Source organism: Hippoglossus stenolepis, chromosome 4, assembly GCF_022539355.2.
Source record: "Hippoglossus stenolepis isolate QCI-W04-F060 chromosome 4, HSTE1.2, whole genome shotgun sequence".
Classification (NCBI taxonomy): domain Eukaryota; kingdom Metazoa; phylum Chordata; class Actinopteri; order Pleuronectiformes; family Pleuronectidae; genus Hippoglossus; species Hippoglossus stenolepis.
Genome location: NC_061486.1, coordinates 1,829,220 through 1,852,559, shown reverse-complemented (window position 1 = coordinate 1,852,559; position 23,340 = coordinate 1,829,220). Strand labels below are relative to the sequence as shown.

Genomic DNA, 23,340 nt, shown 5'->3' with positions numbered 1-23,340 from the left:
AAAACAACACTCTTGTGTGTGTGAAAGTCTTTTGTGTCTGGTTAGCGGCGGGTGGGTTTGGGCATGATGAACACTTTGACCGGCTTGCTGAACTGAATCGTTCCCTCGACGGCGGCCTCTGGTGGTGGGAGGCCGTCGATGCTGTCGCTCCACCCCTGCTTGGCAGCTGAGGAGGAGAAGGAGGTGCAAGAGGAGCTGTAGGCCAGCAGGAGGCGCACCTCGATCTGAGACGGCTCTGAGAGAAAAGAGGAGAGGGTAGAGTCAGTAGTGGAAGTGGTCATCGTGATCGGACCCCGAGGCATCTTGGGTCCATTAAGTTTTAATATCTGGTTGCAGTTGGAGCATAAACTGAGCAAATCGAATAAGTCCTTCTCTCAAACTGAAAGACTACGCTCTGGGATAAAGAGGAAATGTTAATGCCAGATACAGGAGAACATGAACAGATAGACTGTGTTTGTTTAAACTTTAAATCCATATTCAAAGTAGATTTGAAACATTAGAATATGTCATTAAAACAAAAGCATCAGATGAGAGTATTCGACTGACCTGTCCAGGCTGTGTGCGAGAGGTAGACCTGTGTGATGAGTCTGTGTCGGTCAGGTCCAGGTTTTCTGAAGTCTCCAGGTTTGGGATGGATCACGTGACTCTGACCGTCTGGATACAGAACCTGCAGACACAACGTGAAACAGCTTTAATGCCTCATTACATTTTTCTGGCTCCATGTTAATTCTGAAAAACTGAAACTGACTCAAACCCAGATTGTGAAGTGAGAAACTTGAGTTCAGTTATTTCGTTGCTCATCGAACTGACCTGTACTTTCACGCTGTTCTGAGGATCCTGGACGTGTTCTAGCGTCGCGTCGATGTCTAGCGCCACCACCAGGCCTGATGTGAACCTCAGCGGATTGTCAGACTCCCCCGTCGGCTCTATGATGGTGGCTGTCGCCCGATGAATCTGTTGACGGGCGAGGAAACGTTAACGAAAAACAAAAGCACTGCTGTTTGGTAGGAATCCAACAACTGGCTGAAAAACGACTGGTGTTGAGGTTCAAACTGAAACACGCTGCTCAGAGAGCGGCAGACTGTACAGGAAGTGAGTTTGAGGGTCAGAGGTCAGTGTCTCGTTTCTTCTTTCTACCTGTTCGGGCAGTTTGAGCTGCAGCAGGCCGCTCTGTCTGAGGGTCGTCTGCAGGATTTTCACCAGCTCTGCAGGTTTACAGGACGACAGCCGCGGCATCAGCTCCAGGAGTTTATCCGCAAAACTGTCCTGGAGGTGGGGCAGCTCTGTCAGGAACAGCCTGCAGGTTCCAAGAAACATGGGAAGAAGAAATAAAGAGTGGAGAGCGTTCAGGGACCTGGTCACCAACTCACCACCAAAACTCCACTTTGCAAAGAACTTTTTAAACTATTTACAAAAATAAAAACGGTACAAACAGGTGGTAGAGAAATATGTTTTCAGCTTTGCTTTAGTAATCTCTAAACAGGAAGTAGATTGTCTCCCCTGCAGTTGGTTGCTTGGTAACAAAATGCTACAAACGAGGAACAGTGAAAAGTCCGAGCAGGGATTTACGAGGTGGATCTGTTACTGACAGGAAGTGTTAGCAACGCGTTGTGTTCACTGTGGTAGTTGAGTCATGTGACTGATGAGAACCAATCAGGAAGAGAACGTCTGCGTCATCGTTTACAAAAGTCCCAGTTTCTGTTCGTCCAAACTGAAATGGAGCCAGCATTATGACGACAGACGTAAACAACAGTGATGTGTTTTTAAACTGTGGATGTAGACTAAGTCACGATGAATGACCAACACCTCACTCAGGTTCCACGTCTAAGGAACAGGAAATAACATCCATGAGAGACGAAGGGCAGATAAAAAGACGGATGGACTCAATGAGAGGAGCTGAAGTTTCAGGACTTCTTCTTCATGAACTCTCGTTGTCTGAATCTAGAGGAGTCACCTCCCAATAATGTGCTAAAATATTCAGACTCTAAAATAAACATGGAGCAGGATTCTCTGTTCATTCACATCTGGAACAAACTCCAGCAAAACTTTGTTGGGCTAAGTTGAGAGCGTATTGAATCACACGTGAGAATATTTACTGTAATGTTGCACTGCTGCTTTTTAAAATGTCTATAAATAATTCATATTAAATATTTATTCTTTTCCAAGTGAGCTCATCAGGACTGATCAGACCAAACGTGCTGTGGTTAAATGTGTAAGTCAAGTCTGTTTCACTCGCCTCTGAAAAGACTCGACGTCCAGCAGAAACTTCTCACAGCTGCTGATCAGAGGATCCAACCTGAAGAAGAAAGAAACATCTGTATGGACTGATGTGTGTGAACAGATGTGGTGCACATCTTGAATGTAAGAGTGAGTGTGTGTGTACTGACCCCTGCCTGGTGCGAGCCGTCAGGACGAGCTGCAGAGCTTTGGCCTGCAGGCGGACATGATGAATAGTGGCCACTTGTCTGTTTTCCAAACCACTGTACAGAAACTCCAGCTTGTAGGTTTCCTCTAAGATCTACCGACACAATCACACACACATATTTAAAATGAACACACACTTCATCCTAAAGGACCTCACAGGTGTGGTAACACAGACGTGTGTGTGTCTGACCTGTTGAGCGGCTGCTGTGGCCGTGACGTTCTGTTTGAGGCACAGCGGGACGGCCATGTTCCACAGCTTGTCCTGCAGAGCCTGAGGGGACGAGGCAAAGGTCAAATGTGAAGATCAACGATTCTGTTTCCTCAAACTAGAGCTGCTACACCTGCAAGCTGCACGCAACACTATGCAACTTTTACTGAACCTCTGCAGCCACACATGGTTAATGGAACAGGACAATAACACAGACATGAACACAGGTACCTTCATGAGCAGCAGCTGGCAGCGCAGGTACGTAGCACAGAAATCAGCAGCTCCCACGAGTTCGGTCTGTAGTTCCCCCAGACGCTGCAAGTCTCTGAACCACACGGGTCACAGATTTAAACTCCTCGTTAATTCAACCAGAGACGTTTAAGTCACAAAACAACCTCTAACATGTCTTGTTTGTACCGTATAGTGAAGTCCAGCAGGTCCTGAGCTCCCGGTGCTTCCAGGTTCTGGATGGTGCTGACCCGGTTCAGACTCTGTACCAGGAAGAGATGAGCTGATTCCACAGAACCAGAACCACAACCCGAGTCCACCGAGTCCAGACCGTAGATCTGCTTCCTGCCCGGCAACTATGATACAGGAGAATAGTTCCAGGTGTTGACAGTGAGTGAACAGAACTGCTGACTGTTTTAATGTTTTATGGTCACGACTCATCTCACAGCTGGTAGGTTCCACACTCAAAAATACTTTGAGAAGGATCAATGGAGAAAATGAATGTGACCTGATTCTGAATACTACAGCAGCTGAGTTCTCACTCTGAGTGGCGGTACGAGGTGAGACAGACTGTCCCTCAGGTAGGCGTAGTGTCTGAAGGTGTGATCAGAGAACAGCGCCGGCATGGTGGGACACGATTTGGCAGCGTTAAACACCAGCACCAGCACAGCGATGTCTGAGAAGGACCAGAGTCAAGAAAAGACAACAAGAGACAGAAGCAAATTTCCTCTTAAACAAACACAAACTGAGACTTTGCTGCAGAATCAGGTTGATGTGGCTTGTTATGGTTGGAACATTTTTCCGGCGAGTGGAGGATACAGGCCGGGTCGTCCATGTCAGGCTCGGGTGTGTCGAAGTACGGGTGCGTGCTGAGCAGCTCAGAGACCAGCGGCAGCACCAGGGTTGGGTGACGGGAACCCATGAACTTCAGACACCTCAGGGGACAGAATAAAAAGATAAACAGTCAATCATCAGGTCGTCAACAGCTTCTATCCATAGAAACCACTGTGTCAACCAGTGGTTCTCTAACTTTATCTAAACCAGGGTCTCACTCACTCACACACACTTGTCCTTCTATAGTTGTGAGGACACTCATTGACATAATGCATTCCCTGGGCCCTTACCCAAACCTTAACCACCACAACTAAATGTATAACCCTCAAACAGCCCTTTGAATTTGTGAGGACCAGTCAAAATGTCCCCACAATGATGGTTTTGAACCAGAATTGTCCTCATAACTATAGAAAGACAAGCACACACACACAAGAAGCGAGTCTTACTTCCAGACAGAGTTGCGGTCGGTGGGATACTTGTTGAGGTTCTTCAGCAGCTCCAGCAGAGCCAGCTGGATACACTCTTTAGTGGAGACGTTGGTGAAACACAGTAATTCATGGAGAGCTTCTCTGATGTCACGAGACTTGTCCTGGAGACCGACAGGGACTTCATCAGTGTGTCCAGAAATACCTTATTGTTCACTTATGTGTGTGTGTGTGTGTACATACCTCCAACACAGCCAGCACAGTGTCAAGCTGGTCCTCTCTGAGTGTTATATGAGTAGATATTTGTCTCAGCACGTGGATGGACTGCAGCCTCACTTCCTCGATCTCATCGTTGAACATGTCGACCAGGAAGTCCAGACACTTTTCGGCGAAGCTGGCAGACGACCGAGCCAGCTGGCACAACGCATCCACCGCCGCTATACGGACCTCTGAAACAATATGAGAGATGGAGTGAACACCAGTGGGAAAAACACGCAGGGATCATTAGATATGTAGAGTCCAACTGTAAATCTAATCCTGAGTAAAGGATAGAGGGTAAGAAGTGTAAAGACTTAGATGTTAAATCGATCATAAATTCTCACAATATAATAAAACCTTGGGAGGAAATCATGACAAGAGCCTTAGAATGTAAATCAGATTCAGAGGGGAATCCTCACTCAAAATCATCATCCTACGGCTGTATGTGTTTAACATCACGTGACCCTGTGTGTCCGTACCGAACATCTCGTCCTCCAGGCCGTGAACGAAGGCGCCGCAGGCTCCTGAGGCGATGAGGGCGACAGTGTTGCTGTCCAGCCTCTCCTTGGGGGCATCGTCCGCCCACTTCCTGCCAGAGGAGAATTCTCCGGAAGCAAAAAGTTCCTTGGCTCGCTCATGAGCCGTGCGCTTCCTCTGGACACAGGAGGAAGAAGAAGAGGAGGTGAGTGGAGCTGTGTTGATTCAAACTCATTATTCTGCCATAATTTCTATAAAAAAATATCTGGAGATTAAACCAGGACTCACCCTGAGATCTGACATCAGCTTCTTATCCAAAGTTTGCTCTAGAAATTGAGGACTGACCTGCGTCATCGAACCCTGACACAAAAGAAATGAACAAGTTTCTCTTCTGAACGTTACATAACAATAAGGCCTAGTATTTATATACTGTACTGTCTACTATACACTACACTGATGCAGTGTGTGTGGATCCTGTTCCCTCACCAGTGTTTTGGCTGCCTGCACACGAACCATCCAGGAACCATCACTGACCATGTGACTGATCTTCCCAAAGGCGTCGTCAACCAGTCGGATCTCTTCATTGGAGGATGGGATGGGCACGATGCTGATTGGACGGAGAGAAGAGTGAACTACAAGTCAGGGAACGTCACTGGTTGTGGGCAGAAAATGGCTTTTGTTATTAAAAATGAAAAATGCAACTAGTAAATTAAAATATCATCTGTAGCTGAATTTATTGTTGTAAGCACAATCACACAAATAATTGGTCTTGATGGGTTTGTTTTGAGTAGTTTGGCTTCTCCGTCGTCTCTGGTCATGGATTCATTTCACCTCATTTGAAGCCTTGAGAGACAGAACTCTTCAGTCCTAAATCCTGTAAATGTTGTTGAGTCAAATCACCAAATCTGTGTCTACCAGGCTCTCCTCACCTCTCTGGGTACAGGTGGCTGAGCACCCAAACCATCTGCACTGCTGCAGAGCGAACCTGCTCATAGTCGTCTGACAGCAACCTGCAGGCCTGCAAACACATTCATTATTTGAATCTTCCAATAACTCTAATGTGTACAGAGGTCTCATATATTCTTTGACATTTCAGGATAAATATACACAAACACACGCACATGTTTATACTTTTACAGCCACTGTAGTTGTAACTGCTATGGTCACCACCACCAGAGGATAATTCACAGTAGTTTGAAACCATAATATAACTTTCACATGGCAAACACTTGTTATTTCAGTATTTTATCATCATTCTCACACAAAGATGTAAAACAAATCTAAACACTGATTTTTCATCTGTGACAAAGATCTGTTGACTCAATGACGTCCATGATTTCAGGAGGTTAATCTAACTGCTGTTACCTGTTCATAAATGATCTGATGAATCTTCATCCCTCTCTCGTGCAGCTGCAGCTGAAAAACAAAGAGCAGAGTTGTCAAAGAAAATCCTCCCTGATATTAGAACATGCAGAGTTCTCTGGCTGCAGACTGTGGCTTCACTGTGTGGTTTCTGAATAGACCAGTGTGGTGCAGGCCACATTTCTTGGTGTAGGTGTTGGCGGTGTCCTACCATGGCTTTAAGGGCTGCGGTGCGGACCCTGGGCTCCTGGTCTCCAAAGTAGTCGCTAATGATACTCTGGACGTCCCTCACTCCTCCTGGAGCTACATGTCAAAGGACACATGGCAACAAAACCATGAAGACACATCACAACAACTCATCAAACAATCAGGACCCAGACATGTGGGTTTACAGAGTTATGACTATACTGGTGGACAGAGTGAGGCCTCGTAAGATTCCATGAGAACTAAATCAAATCTGCCACAACAATAAAAAAACTAATAGAACACATGTCCCGGGAGACTGTTAAATATATTCCTCTCAGTATTTCAACACACTGATGATACATGATTCAGTTTAAAAGCACATTTAAAAAGTCAGAATCACAGTTCAACCATTTAATGATATTAATAAATGTCCCACACCTATCGATGTGCTTGGTCCCTCGCTGTCTTTGCTCAGAGGTGTGTCGACCATGCCGAGACACCCGAGGAGCTGCAGACACTTGTTCCTCACTCCGAAATACGTATCAGACAGGTGCTGAGAGGAAGAACGAGAACAAACAGAAGTATTGATGCTTTCTGGAGAGTCCTGTGGAGAATGATGAGTAGTGTGTCTGTGTGTGTGTGTGTGTGTCACCTTGCAGGCCACCTCAATGAGCCTCTGTCTGACTGTAGGACTCTCAGGTAGTTGTGTACCTATGACCAGCAGAGTGTCCAGCAGCTGAGCGAGGACCTGATGAGACTCTGCAGACGGAGAGAAACAGAACTGGTTGAACTTTGAAGAGACAGGTTTGAATTTTTAGCTTTTATCAGCCACCTTACATACATTTATGCTAAGTCCTGCACAACATGTGTCATCACTGCTTCATGCATAGAACAATAATGGACACAAAGAATTACTAATATTTCTTAAACACTGTAAAGGCGGCATTTAGGGAAGACAAAAAAAAAATCCCAGCTAATTTCAAGGAAATCTCTTTGGAATTTCTGAATTACTGATAAATAATATAATGTATAAGTACACAAAAATGAAGTAAAACTGACTGACACTGATTAAAATGAGCCTGTGGCTGAAATGATGAAAAGTTCAGGGTTCTGTGTAAGTGAGTCTTACTCTCGTTGGTGAGTGTGTTGATGGCGTCGTCGACGATGCAGTCGGGGATGAAACCCTGTGTTTTGGAGAGCAGACTCAGCAGAGAGGCGATCTTCAACCTCACCGAATTATCTGTCTCCTGCAAGACAACATCAGAAATGATCGTTCATTTTAGACACTGTGAGCATACATTGAAAAATTGTAAATAGCGTTTACGGGTTTATCTTTATCTAATAAGAGTGGTTAAACTTCTCAGTAGTTAGTTACCTTATAGTAGTGCTCCAACAGGATCCTGACCACACCCTCCACGCTCTCCACCTCCACGGGCTTGCGTGCAAACTGCAGCAGGTACTGCAGGGCGTCGGTGGAGTTCGTGGCCTTACAGAGGTCAATGTGCAGCGCCGCAGATTTACTGGGTTTGGACAGACGCAACTTCTTGGCCGGAGCTTCTTCTTGGGGAATCTGTCAGGATGCAAAAAACTTCAAATCACATTTGTTTTTCTATCTAAAGGCAGGAAGCGTCCTCATCTCCATTCCTGATGTGTAATATTCTCTATTCAGACAAAAGCCACAAACTGCTCGAATGATTCAGCCTCAGTCAATAATATAATAATAATAACAGTCACAGCACTGCTTCATACTGGGACCTTTAAAAACGTCCATCTATAGTAAACTGGCTTCATTCTAATTATATACATAAACTCGATGTATAGAGAAAACACAGCAATCGATCATCTCATAACAAGACTCCTGAATAACAGACTCTGTATTTCATCATCTCTGCTGAGGGGCTGGATAATAATATTATCATATATATATATATATATATATATATAGTAATGACCCTAAAACTTTGGCGGATGTCATCATGTTTTTACTCAGGAGTTTAAGAAGCAGTTTGAACTTCATCAGCTGCTCAGGATATCTCAGTAAACACAGAGGTTACAAAGACACAGCTGATATTTACATATTTACAAGTCTGACGTGGACAATGAGCTCATGATCAACTGAGTTCATCACAATCTCAAGGGTTAGCTCATGTCAGCGTTTAGCATTTAGCATTTAGCTAACAGCTAACGTGGCCAGAGGTTGTTAGCTCAATGGACTTCAGGCTGATTTAGTTAATTTAAAACTACATCTCAGCTCATATTAAAAACTGCAGCTCAGCTCATATTCAAACGTTTTATTTCGCTCAGACGTCTCGGGGCTGATCTGCGTTGCGTTGTGTCTGTTAGCGGTTAGCTGTTGTTTGTTATGCTAGTTAGCCCCTAGTTAGCATTGGCCGGCTAGCTAGCTGTCAGACGTCACGTTGTCCCGCGGTGGCGCAGAACCAGTGCGCGGCGATGAGAGGACCACGTGTTCTCACCTGCACGACTTTAGAAAACTCTTCGTACACTCGCTTCTTCAGGTGAGCTGCCATGTTCACGAGGAGGAGGTGGTTAGCTTAGCTTAGCTTAGCTTAGCTTAGCTCGTCTCCGGCAGCCACGTCAAACTGTCCCAATCGGCTTCCGTAGCGGCGGTGACACGCGATCTGTAAATCCCGCTGCTCTGGGCAACTTTCCTCCAAAACCGTAAATGTGTGTATTTATACAGATGTTCAATGGTCTGCATCACCACTCAGAGTGTTTGAGAGACTGGGATCGAACCAGCGACCTTCTGGAGCCGCCCCTCTAAACAGCTGATCTGGAGCCAGCTTTTAAATTCAAGCAGCTCTATTTCAAATGTCTGTAAACTGCTTGTCTTACTTACAGACAATAAAACAATATCAATTATTATAACAGCATCATGACAATATAACAATAGTTCAATATATATCAATATATCACTTAAACCCACTGAGGAGGTTTAACACACAAGTGATCAATATTCTGCTGTTAATCAAGTGTTTATTATTCTCTGCTCATAAATAAGAATTTAACACCAGTTCTGAGGAGCAGAAATCCATCTTTAGCCTTAAACTGACATGATAATATACAGATAAACATGAAAAGGTTGATTATGTGATTGAGCTGCAAAGAGTAAGTGACGGGACAAAACTTGGAGATAAAATATATTTAGTACAAATAGAAAATATTGTGAAGCTACAGGGTCACAAAAACCAGGTGAATATATAAATACAGTTAATATAACAACAGTCTGACACAGTTTGTGTAATATGTTGACACCTATTCTTGTAATATATTTGATTCAGTTATATGTTATTAAATGTTGGCAGATCAGTCAACTAGGAATACAGATAATATATTGAAATGCCCAGGGTTCAAAATCATGATACACATAAAAAAAGTCAATTTATTACAAAAGGAAAAAATGAACCACTCCTTTAAATTAGATTTGTTTGTACTGATTTCCATTAAAATGACTCATCTATCCTGCGATCTACATCTATTGTACAAACACACAAATAATTCTACAGTTGTTTCCTAAAACAATCACAACCAGTTGCTCTTATTTCACACTCAGCATCACATGACAATTACAAGACATGTTTCTAGTTTCAATAAACTCCAGAAGAAGAACAACAACAAAAAACAGTAAAGTAAATCAGATGAACTCTTTCCCCTCCGTCTCTTTCTTTCGTCTGTTGAGTCCAGTTTCTGTGTGAGATGCCTGATCAAATAAACCATGTGGTACAGTGATCAGCAATCAGCTTATTTCCTGCAGCTGGATTTCAGCTGCAGATGTTTTGGTTCTGTGACGGTCTCGTCTCCACGTGAAGAATCCCACTGTGATCACCATGAGCGGCAGAGCCACACAGAGCACGATGTGGCTGATGTGCAGCTGCTCTGAACAAACCGTGAGCGATGAGGGAGTCAGATCTTGGTCTGTGGACGGATTCTGGAACAGGAAGGTGGACGTGAAATCCTGAAACGCCGCCCTGCTGTTTCCTGTGGGGTTTACCTGACATCGCCACTTCCTGTGGTTGTCTTCCCACTGGAGTTTTGTGACCAGAGTGATGTTGCATCGTGTGCGGCTGATCAGCTCGTACCTGCACAGAGGAGATCATCAGAGAAACGTCACACAGCTGCCACTCAGTTGATGTTTGATACATGTCATCACATGAACCAACAACAAACTGATCTTGTGTTTAAAAATCATTCCTCTGCACCACAGAACTGGGTGACACGTTCTTTCATTACCACAAACACAAAAGTGAACTCTCCACACAGGTCAAATGTGAAAGTGAGAATATTAACAAACAAATGAGAGAAAGTTGAGGACCTGCTCTCTCTGGGCAGCACAGCCCCGTCCTCAGTCATCCAGCTGAGGCTGAACTCGTTGGAGTACGGCGCACAGCTCCCAGTGTCATAATAAGAGAACAGGATGCAGCTCAGGACGAGGTTTCCTCCAGGCTGCAGGTCTGTGATTCCGGAAAGTGCAGTGATGGTGAGGAGAGAGAGGTAAACGTTACTGATGGGGTTTCCGCCCTGGAAGCAGACGTAGGAGCCGACGTCTTCGACCCTGAGGTCACGGAAGCGCAGCGAGCAGTCGGATGTGATGGACATGCGGCCGCTCTCGTCTGAGTCCGCCCTCACTTGGCCCCCTGTGACCTCATGGGTGTAACTGACCTGACCGCCCTTGTAGGAGGTCCAGGAGATGAGGGAGCAGTCTGAGGAACCCAGGTTGGAACAAGGCAGGAGGGCATCACCTCCAACTCGGCTGTACACAAACACTGTATTTCTGCTGCACCACACACCTGGAAACAGAAGCACATCCGTCAACAGTTTAGATGACTGCAGTTCCCTGTTCACCTGCCTCAGGAAATCTTCTTGACCGTCTTCAGATGAACCAGCACGCTGCTACTGAGCTGTTGTCCTGGTTCCGAAGCTGTTCTCACATCACACGCTGCTTATCCTCCTCACACTGGTTCCAGTCTCATTTAGGATTCATTTCAGGTGCTGCAAGGCCCCTGCTCCCTTCACTGACTTAGCTCCTCTGATCATCGTCTGAAAACTAAAGGTGATCCTAGAAATTCATGTTCTGCAGTATCTGTAAGTATTTATATAAGAAAAACAACTGAAAACCCATTAAATATGACCCATGTATTGTTATTTTATCAATGAGAAACAAGGTGTGACTCTGGTCTGAGAAAGGTGCTCTTTATTAAATAAACTGAGCTTGATGAGAAATTATTTTTGAATAAATATTCTCCTGTCTTGACTTGAGTCAGTTCACTTTTCACTTGCTGCCAGACGTCAGATCTTTACACTTCATCAAGGTCCTGGTGTTATTTACTCCATTCAACCTACGTTCTCTCAACTCATTTCTCAGAAACAGATTAAGACTCATTTGTTTGAACTTGTCGGGTTTTAATGTTTGTGCATCATCTTGCTCTTTGTCTTGAAGTTGAAATTGCTGAAGTGAAATTGAAGTAGCTGTGGCACGTACCTGTCAGAAGCAGACTGGTGATGAGCAGGACTCTCATCATGGTTGTTGTCACGTCGACTCTGTTTGTCTTTGTGCTGCTGCTGTCTTCACTTCCTGTGTGACAGTGAACTGACCTGGCTCTGTAAAGTCAGGTATATTCACGTCCTGCTAGAAGACAGCGTTCTCAGCAGCAGCTCCTCGTTCGTCTGAGTGTTTTCATCAGACTGCATCTGTGTAAAAACACAGTCCCATCCTAACTAGATATATTCAAAGAGACAGAGCTGAGTGAACTTTAGTCATTTACACACGTCTGCTTCTAAAGTCTGTAAAACTACAGTAAAGTAAGATGAAGAAATAAAGGACAATTGTGTTTTGAAGATAAAACTAAAACCAGTTTAACCTGAAGTTTCTCCTGCTTGGAACAAAACTCACTTTGACTCCTGAGCAGTTGATCCTCTTCATGTGGGATGAACTAAATGTCCCTGGTGTGTGTGTGGGTCAATAAGGTCATCTTATCTTATCTTATCTTATCTTATCTTATCTTATCTTATCTTCACTTATCTTATCTTATCTTATCTTATCTTATCTTATCTTCACTTTTCTTATCTTATCTTATCTTATCTTATCTTCACTTATCTTATCTTATCTTATCTTCACTTATCTTATCTTATCTTATCTTATCTTATCTTATCTTATCTTCTCTTATCTTATCTTATCTTATCTTATCTTATCTTATCTTCTCTTATCTTATCTTATCTTATCTTATCTTATCTTCACTTTTCTTATCTTATCTTATCTTATCTTATCTTCACTTATCTTATCTTATCTTATCTTCACTTATCTTATCTTATCTTATCTTATCTTATCTTATCTTATCTTCACTTATCTTATCTTATCTTATCTTATCTTCACTTATCTTATCTTATCTTATCTTATCTTATCTTCACTTATCTTATCTTATCTTCACTTATCTTATCTTATTTTATCTTATGAACGCAGGTGATCCAGTGTAACAGAGTTGTTGTAGAGTAGTTTTGGTAGCGCTGGTCTACTGACGTGGTCTACTGGTCTGTGGTGGTTTAAGGACGTCGTCCTGATTATCACACTCATTGTTTTCATAATATCAACCAGTCTGTCAGAGCTGAAACACGATGGTTACACAACTGGTCTCTGTCTCTTCTCTCCCACATTGAATCTGGTTCTTTCTTCCAGTTAATGAGGAGTTTTTTCTACCTGCTCATTGAGGGAACTGTTGGTTTCTCCATCGTTTTTTAAGGTCTCGTCCTTTTATCTAAAGAGCCTTGAAATTATGTATATGACGATCTTACCTTTATAATTCAAATTGAATTGAAGTGTTCAACCTGTCCTGTCGGGGGTGTTGACTCACACTGTGGTGAAGCTAATGTAGGTCTGAGGCCACGTCTGACATTTCTCTGAACAAAGGAAGGAAACTGACCTCGGCCTGATATTTCACACTGTTTCTGTTTCTGTGAAATGAAATTGAAGTGAAAACTATGAGAGGATCCAACATGTAGAAAACAGCCGGCGGCTCGGGGGGGCTGCACTTTGAGATCCATGCTCACTCGCTCACAGTCCTGATTATTATATTTGAGAGATATCAGGACAACAATGTGACCTGATGTTGGCTCTTGAGGAAAAGATCCACAAAGTTATTCAAGTTCAACCTCACAGGGACATGAAGGAGTTGATCAGTTTCCCTGCAGTTTATAATCATCCTCAAAGTCGTTGGGATTCATCCTGTGGGGACCATGAATGTCAAAATACCCAAACTATCCAGGGTACTGGAACTTTTAAATTCAGATTGATAACTTCTTTCTAAGCAAATAACTGTTCCCTGCTTTAGACGGTTTTCCTCCTGACGTTGGTGCATATTAACCATTTGTCAGTTTTCATATAAAAGTTCATACATTAAATGTAATAATTAATTGGAGGCTTTAATATTTCCTGTGATGTTGAGTTGATGAGTTACGCTGCTGCCAAACACCAGAAAGTTATTAGTCTGCTTTCATTAAAAAGTTTCACTGACACATTTAAACGCTCTGAATGCAGAGGTGGACGTTCAGCTGCAAAACTAATGATTCTAATTAAACATTTTAATATAAAAACTAAAAGAAAAGATGTGTATTTTAAATGAATGTGACATCAGCATAATGTTAATTATACTTTCACCAAACAGGTTTCACTTGATTTACGTTTCTCTTTCCTTTTCTTTTGCCATTAATCTCAAATGATGTATTGTTTTATCTGCTGGCTTTGATTTTAGATGATATCACTGATTTGAAATGACTTCTCGTCTTTGAGGTTTTATTTTCTTGTTTCTATTCGTAACAGCTGCTTTGAACAATGCTCTATAAGTGAAGTTATTATTTTTCTAATCGGTGGAACATTCACTTCAGCATGTTTCTCTAACCGCTGCTGGTTGGTGTTGATTCTCTAACAGGAAGTGGTCGGACACGAAGCCGTCATGAACCCTGTCCTGCTCTGTGGTGAGACCTCGTTCTGCTGACACACACCTTCAGCTCTTAGGGTTTGAAGTATTCTGATGTCTTATAATCTGGGTCGGGGATTTCTCACTGCTGAGTATGAGATATTTGCCACCCACTGAATTTACCATCAAGTCTAACAAACGTCTTCAAAGGTTTTTCAAAGATGGACAATAAGTAATTTTTACATTTTAAAGTTGCATATCACGTTATATCATCACCAAGGTCATGTTAGTGTCTTCTCTGGTGCAGCAGAAACATAAATGATTAAACAATAACTGCTCTGGTTTACTGTTTATTATAGTTTAGCAGCAGGAAAACACGACTACACCAACAGTGCACAGGATATGAAACTACAGTTACATATACGAGCACCAAAATGCAATTTTAGACAAAGGACTTTTTAAGAATCTGTAACTACTTTAACAAAGCACCTCTGAAAATCATTACATACAGATGCTCTACTGACCCCTGCTGTTTAAACTGGTGACTGAACAAAATCATTTATTTTACCTTGAATGAACAAACAGCATTAATCTAAAGTATTGTGGAAACTCGGCACCGGGGTTTTTAAGAAATGTTATTTATTGATCTTCTGCCTGTTTTTTAAGACACTTAATAGAGGAATGAACAATGTATTTAGAATATGTGACCTACATTGATATTCTTATTGTTTCTACCTTTACAGAGAGAGGAATTAATACAAACTGTACTTTTTGTTGTCAATCTGTGTATGAATTAATTTATTTATCTTTGGTTTCATTTTCCATGTATTTCCTGTGTCATTATGCAAATGAGGGGCTGTCAGTCAAAGTGTGTCATGGGGTTGAGTTTTCACCTATTGGATGATTGACATGTACAGATCAACTACACAATATAATTTTTCTTGCATTTAATGGAATATTCATGTATTTATTGCATCGTTATTCTTTCTCTTCTCTTCTTTGGGCAGGTCGGTTCGTCCACAGCTTCACTTCCGTCTGGATCGAAAGAGAGGAGCCGCCTCCTCGTCACCACCAGGTGAAGACCAGTTTGTGGAAGTAGTCGTATCTCTTGGACAGGAAGCTCTTCTCCACGAGGTGAGGCTTGATGCTCACCTTGTAGCCCTGACTCCCGATGTCCATCTTGACACAGTCCAGCAAGTCTCTAACGGAGAGAGTCGCGTTCCAGGGCCCGAAGGTCACCACCGACTCCTTGGCCGCCTCCAAGCTGTTGATGGCGTCTTCGGAGAGACCCAGGTCCTCCTCCGTCCTCAGCACGCAGATCATGATGGTGGACTGGCGTGCGGCGATGGCCTCGGCTCTGGCGATTCGTATCAGCACCTGGAAGAAAAGTGACATTTTCAGTTTTTATGCAATCTCTTTATTTAAAGAGGTCATTTGTCAGGAGGTCGATAACAGGAGCCTGTCACAGGCCGAGCTTCAGTCTTTATGTCGGTCAAAAAGAAAACCTTTGCAGATTAAACAAGACGTGCATTTATATTTGATGTATTTATATAATTTAATTTAAGTTCTATATATTAGGTGGTATTTGTGTTTTATTTTTATGTATAATATCTATAATAAAGTTTATGATTTAACTCTTAAATATCAAACTCGATCACAAATTGAAGATTTTTAGACGATCAATAATTGGCTGATAAATCGATATCAGACATTGTTACTCCTGATATCCACATCTGCCCCAAATATCCACATCTGTCTGCCCCTTTGTTCCAGTTACTGAACGTCACTCAGAAGAGCTAAAGGCCAAACAAGCAAGAACCCACATTTAAATTCACTAGATCCAGATTTGTATCTGGATCTGAAGGAACGTCTTTACCCTCATAGATATCAGGTTCCTAAACAAACCTGATTGTTTGATCAGGATCCATGAAGAACTCTCTGGAACATTGGTGAAAATGTCTCACAATGTGAAAGAAAGTAAAAACAATTCCTGGATTCCTACCCCCCTCCACAAAATGTCCTGAAAATCAGTTTTTGCATTAAACATTAACTATCAAACGCAGATGAAAACCACCTGAACGAGCTCAAACCACATCATGACAACAAAGGGACTTCATGGAGTCACCAGTTAGAATGAAGTGAATGTGGTCACCTCGATGTTTTCTCTGTAGTGTGGGACTCTGGAGAGGAACTGCTGTCTTCCCACCTGCTCTCCGAACATCACAGGAGTTTCCTCCAGCAGTTTGATGAGTGCTTTGATGTTGTAGTGCACTGCCTCCCTGTGAACCTGCACACACACACACACACACACACACTCTGTGGAACACTCCAAGAACTTCAAGAATTCTGCAAAGCAGGAGATTTGTTAATAAACGACGGGACTCGAACCTCCAGGACGTGCTCGGTGGGCAGCCGCTCTGACCTCAGGAACTCCAGCACAGCTCCGAAGTGGGAGCCGTCCCGGTCGATGAAGAAGCGCCCCTGTGCGTCCGCGCGTAGTTTGGGATGTCCGCTGAACAGCTCGGCCAGCGTGGAGCTGGGGTGTTTCCTCAGTGTGCTCAGAGAGGTGCTGAACACGTGACCGCCCACGTTCAGCTGCACCACCGGGGAGAGCTGAGGGGAAACGACCACTGTGAGCTCCTCTTCTCTTAGCTCCACTTCACACCACACAAACACCAGGACGACTCCACATCCGGCCCCCGCTGCAGCTCCCAGTCAGATCAACACGATCCAGGTTTATTATGGTAACTCAGCTGATACTGTACATGACAGTAAATGTTAAACACACACAGACAGACACACACACACAGACACACACACACACAGAATGTGGGCGGCGGCTGCAGTCGCCTACACGTTGATTTGCTCAGGCTGATAAGACAACATGCTTCTGAACTGTGTCAGAGAGAAACTCCCAGTTCCAGCAGCTGGTTCCAGTTTCTTCATGTGTTGATCAGGATTAAAAGCTGCTGGTTTTTAAAGCAGTGGTGGAAAACACCACCGATACCATTAACTCGGCTCAGTTCCTCAGTTTGGCCATTTGAACTAAATTCTACTCCTTTAATCAAATACATTTATTTAATAGCTGCAATTGTACTTTTCTACATAAAGTGAATGAATCATAATATATATATATATATATATAATAGACTGTACAGACTAAGCCAGATGTTCCCATATATCCTGACATTTCCCAGTTCTCTAAACTGGGTTTAAACACAGCATTTAAAATGATCCTTCATCCCAGTCACTAATATTCATGTAACTTCACCTTTATATGAAAGTTTCAGGAGGTTTTAAGTTTAAATTAAAAGGAGGAAACTGATCTCAGGAGTTTCCCCAGTTTGAAAAACCGCCTTAAACAAACTGAGATGTGTCAGAGAAGAGAAGAGCAGAGCAGAAGGTTTGTGGGTCGTGACCCTTCAGGACCCGTCACGTGTTCAGAGCCCCGCAGCTGGACGCTCCTCTGAAGAACCTCCAGATGTGACAGATGTGCAGCTCTTACTGTGTTTGCAGGTGCAGACTGTTTTCCAGGTGACTTCAGGTCCGGAAGACTCATCTTGTCCACAGCTCGTCCAGGTGCATGCTGGGACTTTTTACACCGCTCGACAGGTAGCAGCCAGGGGGCGTGGTCTAACACGGACCTGATGTTTTAGTGATGACAGGAGGACTCACTCAGTTGTAAAATGTCTCGACCACTTTCTTGGCCATTAATCCATTAATTATTGATTTACTTCAAACTCTGTTGGACTATTTCTGTCCTGTTTGGTGCAAATGACTCTTTGCTTTCCTTTTTGTCCCCACTGACAAAGGAGCCATATAAATTCAAGTTATTATCATTATGTTGTGTTTTGTTGTCATGTTCTTGTGTTGAACACTGATGTTGTGGTTCATGACATCATATGGAGCCTTCATGTACAGAAACACATCACATTCATGAGACTTTAACTGTTATGACTCAAGTCTACACATTTGTACTCTATGAAAAACCACCTCATTATTACAGGAGCAGCAATTAAAGTCTTCAGAACTTCCTTGAGAATTTGCTTCAGTACCATAATAATTCACAGACAGCAGTGGGTAGATTTAACAGTTCACAGGTAGAGGAACATGTTAATGGTTAACTCGGCTGAAGTAATTGTCCGAAATAAAAACCAATACAGGTTAAACGACGAGGTGCAGCTCACTGAGTTACCAGAGCCGAACCTCTGGTAACTCAGTGTATCCATGGCAACACTTCTAGTTTCTTGTACAAGTATAAATGCCTCAAACAAATGAGCTTCATTTTTAACTTTACATAATCCGAAATATCAACTACTTTAAAAATTACATTGAAATATAATCAGTTTTGTTAACAAGATTAGATTCTGTATAAAAGCAAGTCTACAAATGTTTGCTGCTAAAAATACATTCGAATTATCAATCATGTTAATATTTCTTTAGATAAATGTTGAGTTGAATCCTATAATTACAACTTGGTGAATATAATTTTTGATCATAAAACAGTTTTACAATTATGATTCATCAAGATGAAACCAGCTCAAACTGATGCTTTCTGATGATAATGTTCTCCATTGCTCAGCTTCTTTCTTTATCATATAAAATATTGATTCTTCTGTAACTTAACTTTCTGTACATGGTGTTGGAATCTGTCACCAGAAAAAGCAGCAGAGTGAGACCTCTGTCCTCGGGTTAAGAAGCAGGTGACTTTAGTCATGTTCTGCAAACTGATCTCAGATCAGATCGTGAAGTCAAAAGGAACTAAAAGACTGTTTCTTACACAATGTAGATGAAATCTTTATTATTCTTCAGACTACAGGAGTTTATTAGATGAACCCCGCCCCGAACAAAGAGGCTTTTTCAATAATCAACTAAAGTTCTTATAATAAATTAATCAGTAACAGAAATTAATGCCAGAATTAAGCATTTATTTCCCATTTAACAGTGAGAAAGTTGAGACAAAGTTCAGTTAAACATCTTTTTATGTGCTTAACGAGTTGAGTAACTACCAAAACATCTTTTTTAATTCAGTAGCTCAACGTTTATTTAACACGGAAACAAAGTGACCACAACATGTTGAAGTGTATTTTCCAGATTTTATTGTTTTTGTACACAAAAATCACCGGGTCTTGTTTCCATCTGGTAGAAAACCTGTGAAGAAACAAAAACACTGAATTAAAAACCAGCTTCAAACAATAAGGTCAATAAGTTCCTCCTGAACCAGAAAATGATTATTTCTTGACTGATTATTTCTCTCCACCATCACATCATTCTGACTCCAGCAGCACTTTCCTCTCGTGTCCTTTACATTTACTTTCCCTCTACTCGACTTTCAGAAGCAGCTCAAACTTGGACCCTTCTCAGACAAATGCCTCAATCTGTCTTCACCTGAAAAGAACTCGCTGCTCTGAGGAACCGGAGCAGAACCACAGAACGTGACCCTGAACCAGTTACCACAGAGCAGACTGAGTCCTGTTCCGACTCGTCATCGTATCATCACTGAAGGGATCAGATTGGAACTGGATTTTATTTAATGCTGCTGCTCTGATACTATTCACTCGTCCTCAAATTAAGAGAATAAACAATCACAAGCTGTCACCTGACCAGCACAGCCTACATCACTGAGGAACTTTAGTAGGAGTATTATTTATTAGCATTCTTCAGTGTTAACCATATCCTCATTTTGTTGATGTCACTATAAACCCTGTCTGCTGGCGATGGGGCCGTCTCTTACCCTCTTATGCGGTGGGCACAGGTGTTCCCCCCTGGGGCATGACGGGCGCCTCTGGCTTGGCCCCCTTCTGCTCTGAGATGGGTGTGGTGGGCAGGGACTCCTCCTTGGGCTCCACGATGCTGACGTGGTCGGGCAGGGGCTTCTTGGGGCCGATCTTACCGCTGGGGTCCCAGGGCAGCATGATCTTCACCTTGATGCCCAGCACACCTGAGGACGAGCAACAAGTTCAGGTATGACGTAGAACCAAGATAAAGTTACATCATCCTCTAAAGTCTTGGATCATTTGGTTCCAGTGCCATCAGGTGGTCCTACTGGCAAAGAGACGAAACCATGTGTGTGTGTGTGTGTGTGTGTGGTGGAGCTCCACTCACCCTGCCTCAGCAGGACGTGGCGGACGGCTGTGTCGACGTAGTAGTTGACTGGGTCTCCGCTGTGGATCATCAGGCCATCAACAAACTTCATGGACTTTGCCCTCTGACCTCTCAGCTTGCCAGACACCACCACCTCACAGCCCTTAGCGCCGCTCTCCATGATGAACCTCAGAACACCATAGCAGGCCCTGAAAGAACGGACGGATAACAGAACAACGTCTTACTGACAACCTGCGTTTCCAGGGAAAAGCACAAGTTGTGTTGAGAATTACGTGTCACACTGGTTTTAAACTAAATATCAACACTAAACTTTACGATTATAACTTCTACTTATTGCTCTAGTCAGTTTGTGGGCCTGTGTTTAACAGACAGATTTCCAGCACGTTAGTTTCAGTATCAGCTAAAGCAACACGTGTCTGTGCTGCTCCTTCTCAGACAAATGCCTCAATCTGTCTTCACCTGAAAAGAACTCGCTGCTCTGAGGAACCAGAGCAGAACCACAGAACGTGACTCTGAACCAGTTACCACAGACCAGACTGAGTCCTGTTCCGACTCGTCATCGTATCATCACTGAAGGGACAGAAACTCAAACAGTTCTCCTGGGTTGCTTGAAAAGATACAAAAAGTGCCATGTTGTGAACTAAACCAATCTTCTCTCAATCTGAGCGCTGCAGAAAAGTGATTCTTGTTGGAGTTGGACTATTTAAGTTTTAACTTATTTCTTCAAGATAAACTGAGCAGGTGACAGATGATTTAAATATGCCTGACTGAATGTTGGGGTTTCAGAGCAGCTTACCTACGAACAGCCAGGCCTCCGAGCAGCTTGTAGCGCAGAGACTCTGCCTGAGCGATGGCACACAAACCACGGGTGGCGACCTTCTCAGCATACAGCTGCAGAGAGGGGACACAGTCAAACACCATCCAACTGGAAATACAGATGTTAAAATGGCTCCTAAACTAACTAGTGAGTCGGAGAACCCGTACGTTCGTTACACTGCTTCCTACAAACTGGATGAATCCTTCTTTCAGACAGATGTTCTCTACTGTCAGTAAAGTTAAAACTCTCCTGACGCTCTGACCCTTCTCAGACAAATGCCTCTGTGTCTTCACGTGAAGACTCGCTGCTCTGAGGAACTGGATCAGAACCACAGAACGTGGACCTGAACCAGTTACCACCAGAACCAGACTGAGTCCTGTTCCGTCTCGTCATCGTATCATCACTGAAGGGAGGACAATCAAATGTGTCTTAATCTGTGACTACAGTAATAGATTACTTCATTGTAGTCCAGGCTTGTGTATTGTATTACATTTGGTCTGTAAAGTTTAAGCAAACTTTAAAACTAATTAAAAAGAAAATAAAGGAAAATATAGAATTTTAATTTGTGGGACGTAAAATTCCGAAAATGAATTTTTTGTCAGAATTGAAGGCAAAGGTGAAAGCAGTCAAATTAAAAGTGTGGGTTTGATTTACTGCTTAAAGATTAAATATTTAAAATTCTATTAAAGCCGTACAGTTACCAAAATACTTTCTCTTCCTGCATTTAAAGATTTGAGTTTGAGCCGAAACTCGTCCACGTACCTCCACGCTGCCCTCGGGGAAGCCGAACCTCTTCTGGACCACTGCGGTCAGCTCTCTGATCCGACGACCCTTCTCCCCCAGAACATTCTGGGTCCTACAGACAATGAAGACATCCATGGTTACAACCTCATCAACAGCGTCATCAGGTTCACTAGTGCAGCAAACTCACAGTATGTATAATTAACATAAACAGAAAACTATGTTCTTTATTTCTTGACTGATAATAAAAATCAGCGGAAGCATCAATTCACATAATGAATGTAGATCTGTGAAAGCAGTGACTTATTCCAGATCTATGGTTCAGACCCGGTGGTTTTGTCCGCTCTCCACCATCACACATCATTCTGACTCCAGCAGCACTTTCCTCTCGTGTCCTTTACATTTACTTTCCCTCTACTCGACTTTCAGAAGCAGCTCAAACTTTGACCCTTCTCAGACAAATGCCTCAATCTGTCTTCACCTGAAAAGAACTCGCTGCTCTGAGGAACCGGAGCAGAACCACAGAACGTGACCCTGAACCAGTTACCACAGAGCAGACTGAGTCCTGTTCCGACTCGTCATCGTATCATCACTGAAGGGATCAGATTGGAACTGGATTTTATTTAATGCTGCTGCTCTGATACTATTCACTCGTCCTCAAATTAAGAGAATAAACAATCACAAGCTGTCACCTGACCAGCACAGTCTACATCACTGAGGAACTTTAGTAGGGTTATTATTTATCAGCATTCTTCAGTGTTAACCATATTCTCATTTTGTTGGTGATGATATGTATAATTACCATGAACAGATAATCACCTTGTAGCCAGGATGATGATCTCGGTCCTGGTTGGAGTCACTCGCACCTCCACACCAGAGTAACCATCCTCGGCCAGCTCGCGAGTCAGGAACTCGTTCAGCTCGGCCTTGAAGATCCCGTCTGAGACGAACTGAGGACAGACCCAGGGTCAGATCACAACACTGATCACAGCTTTGAGAACTACATCTAAAATACATTTATGGCCATGTTTCAGTTAAGTGGCTCGTGACGGGAAATTAAATGTGAATAAGATGTAGAGATCATCAGTTCTTCAGATTGAAGCACAACATTCGGTTTCCTGTACGTTCTGGTAGATTCATATATTGAGATACATCTACTGTAAAGTTATGTTTAAGAACTTTTGTCGTATAGTAAACTAGGAGGAGCAATGTGACAAGTATACGGTCGGAATATTGTCAGCATTGTCTACATTCAATATACATTTCTCAGCATACAGCTGCAGAGAGGGGACACAGTCAAACACCATCCAACTGGGAATACAGCTGTTGAGTCGGAGAACCAGTACGTTC

The 23,340-nt window shown here is 42.9% G+C and overlaps 4 protein-coding genes and 4 non-coding genes across 8 annotated transcripts in view; all 8 read right to left on the bottom strand.

Annotated features, from left to right (window-relative positions):
• Positions 1 to 35: 35 nt before the first annotated feature.
• ints4 (integrator complex subunit 4) lies at positions 36 to 9,185 on the bottom strand. The gene is made up of 24 exons (XM_035153802.2): positions 8,877 to 9,185; positions 7,778 to 7,972; positions 7,532 to 7,649; positions 7,055 to 7,161; positions 6,841 to 6,955; positions 6,428 to 6,519; positions 6,220 to 6,270; positions 5,784 to 5,872; positions 5,341 to 5,461; positions 5,143 to 5,214; positions 4,857 to 5,031; positions 4,363 to 4,568; positions 4,141 to 4,283; positions 3,680 to 3,795; positions 3,403 to 3,536; positions 3,050 to 3,216; positions 2,864 to 2,957; positions 2,615 to 2,695; positions 2,388 to 2,518; positions 2,237 to 2,296; positions 1,138 to 1,297; positions 811 to 954; positions 547 to 667; positions 36 to 235 (listed from the first exon to the last, which is right to left on the bottom strand). Exons 1-24 carry the CDS (start codon positions 8,928 to 8,930, stop codon positions 42 to 44), a joined length of 2,940 nt encoding a protein of 979 aa, XP_035009693.1. The 5' UTR covers positions 8,931 to 9,185; the 3' UTR covers positions 36 to 41.
• Positions 9,186 to 9,547: 362 nt separating this feature from the next.
• Positions 9,548 to 12,083, bottom strand: LOC118105846. The gene is made up of 3 exons (XM_035153803.2): positions 11,900 to 12,083; positions 10,733 to 11,207; positions 9,548 to 10,499 (listed from the first exon to the last, which is right to left on the bottom strand). Exons 1-3 carry the CDS (start codon positions 11,937 to 11,939, stop codon positions 10,157 to 10,159), a joined length of 858 nt encoding a protein of 285 aa, XP_035009694.1. The 5' UTR covers positions 11,940 to 12,083; the 3' UTR covers positions 9,548 to 10,156.
• A 2,581-nt stretch (positions 12,084 to 14,664) lies between these two features.
• On the bottom strand, positions 14,665 to 17,919 carry kctd14 (potassium channel tetramerization domain containing 14). The gene is made up of 4 exons (XM_035153806.2): positions 17,833 to 17,919; positions 16,716 to 16,940; positions 16,480 to 16,614; positions 14,665 to 15,704 (listed from the first exon to the last, which is right to left on the bottom strand). The coding sequence occupies exons 1-4, from the start codon at positions 17,884 to 17,886 to the stop codon at positions 15,393 to 15,395; spliced, it is 726 nt and encodes a 241-aa protein (XP_035009697.1). The 5' UTR covers positions 17,887 to 17,919; the 3' UTR covers positions 14,665 to 15,392.
• Positions 17,920 to 19,409: 1,490 nt separating this feature from the next.
• The window catches only part of rps3 (ribosomal protein S3), a 5,216-nt gene continuing 1,285 nt past the window's right edge, over positions 19,410 to 23,340 (bottom strand). Inside the window, exons 2-7 of the mRNA XM_035153804.2 lie at positions 22,810 to 22,940; positions 22,012 to 22,105; positions 21,229 to 21,323; positions 20,433 to 20,620; positions 20,062 to 20,268; positions 19,410 to 19,478 (exon numbers count right to left, since the gene is read on the bottom strand). Of these exons, the coding sequence (XP_035009695.1) occupies positions 20,066 to 20,268; positions 20,433 to 20,620; positions 21,229 to 21,323; positions 22,012 to 22,105; positions 22,810 to 22,940 (711 nt within the window). The 3' untranslated portion in view covers positions 19,410 to 19,478; positions 20,062 to 20,065. The remainder of the gene's footprint in view (positions 19,479 to 20,061; positions 20,269 to 20,432; positions 20,621 to 21,228; positions 21,324 to 22,011; positions 22,106 to 22,809; positions 22,941 to 23,340) is intronic.
• LOC118108384 lies at positions 19,683 to 19,832 on the bottom strand. Its single transcript, XR_004696438.1, has one exon. It is a non-coding gene; the product is annotated as a small nucleolar RNA SNORD15 (small nucleolar RNA).
• On the bottom strand, positions 20,859 to 21,008 carry LOC118108380. The gene has a single exon (XR_004696435.1). It is a non-coding gene; the product is annotated as a small nucleolar RNA SNORD15 (small nucleolar RNA).
• Positions 21,512 to 21,658, bottom strand: LOC118108383. The gene has a single exon (XR_004696437.1). It is a non-coding gene; the product is annotated as a small nucleolar RNA SNORD15 (small nucleolar RNA).
• On the bottom strand, positions 22,439 to 22,588 carry LOC118108385. Its single transcript, XR_004696439.2, has one exon. It is a non-coding gene; the product is annotated as a small nucleolar RNA SNORD15 (small nucleolar RNA).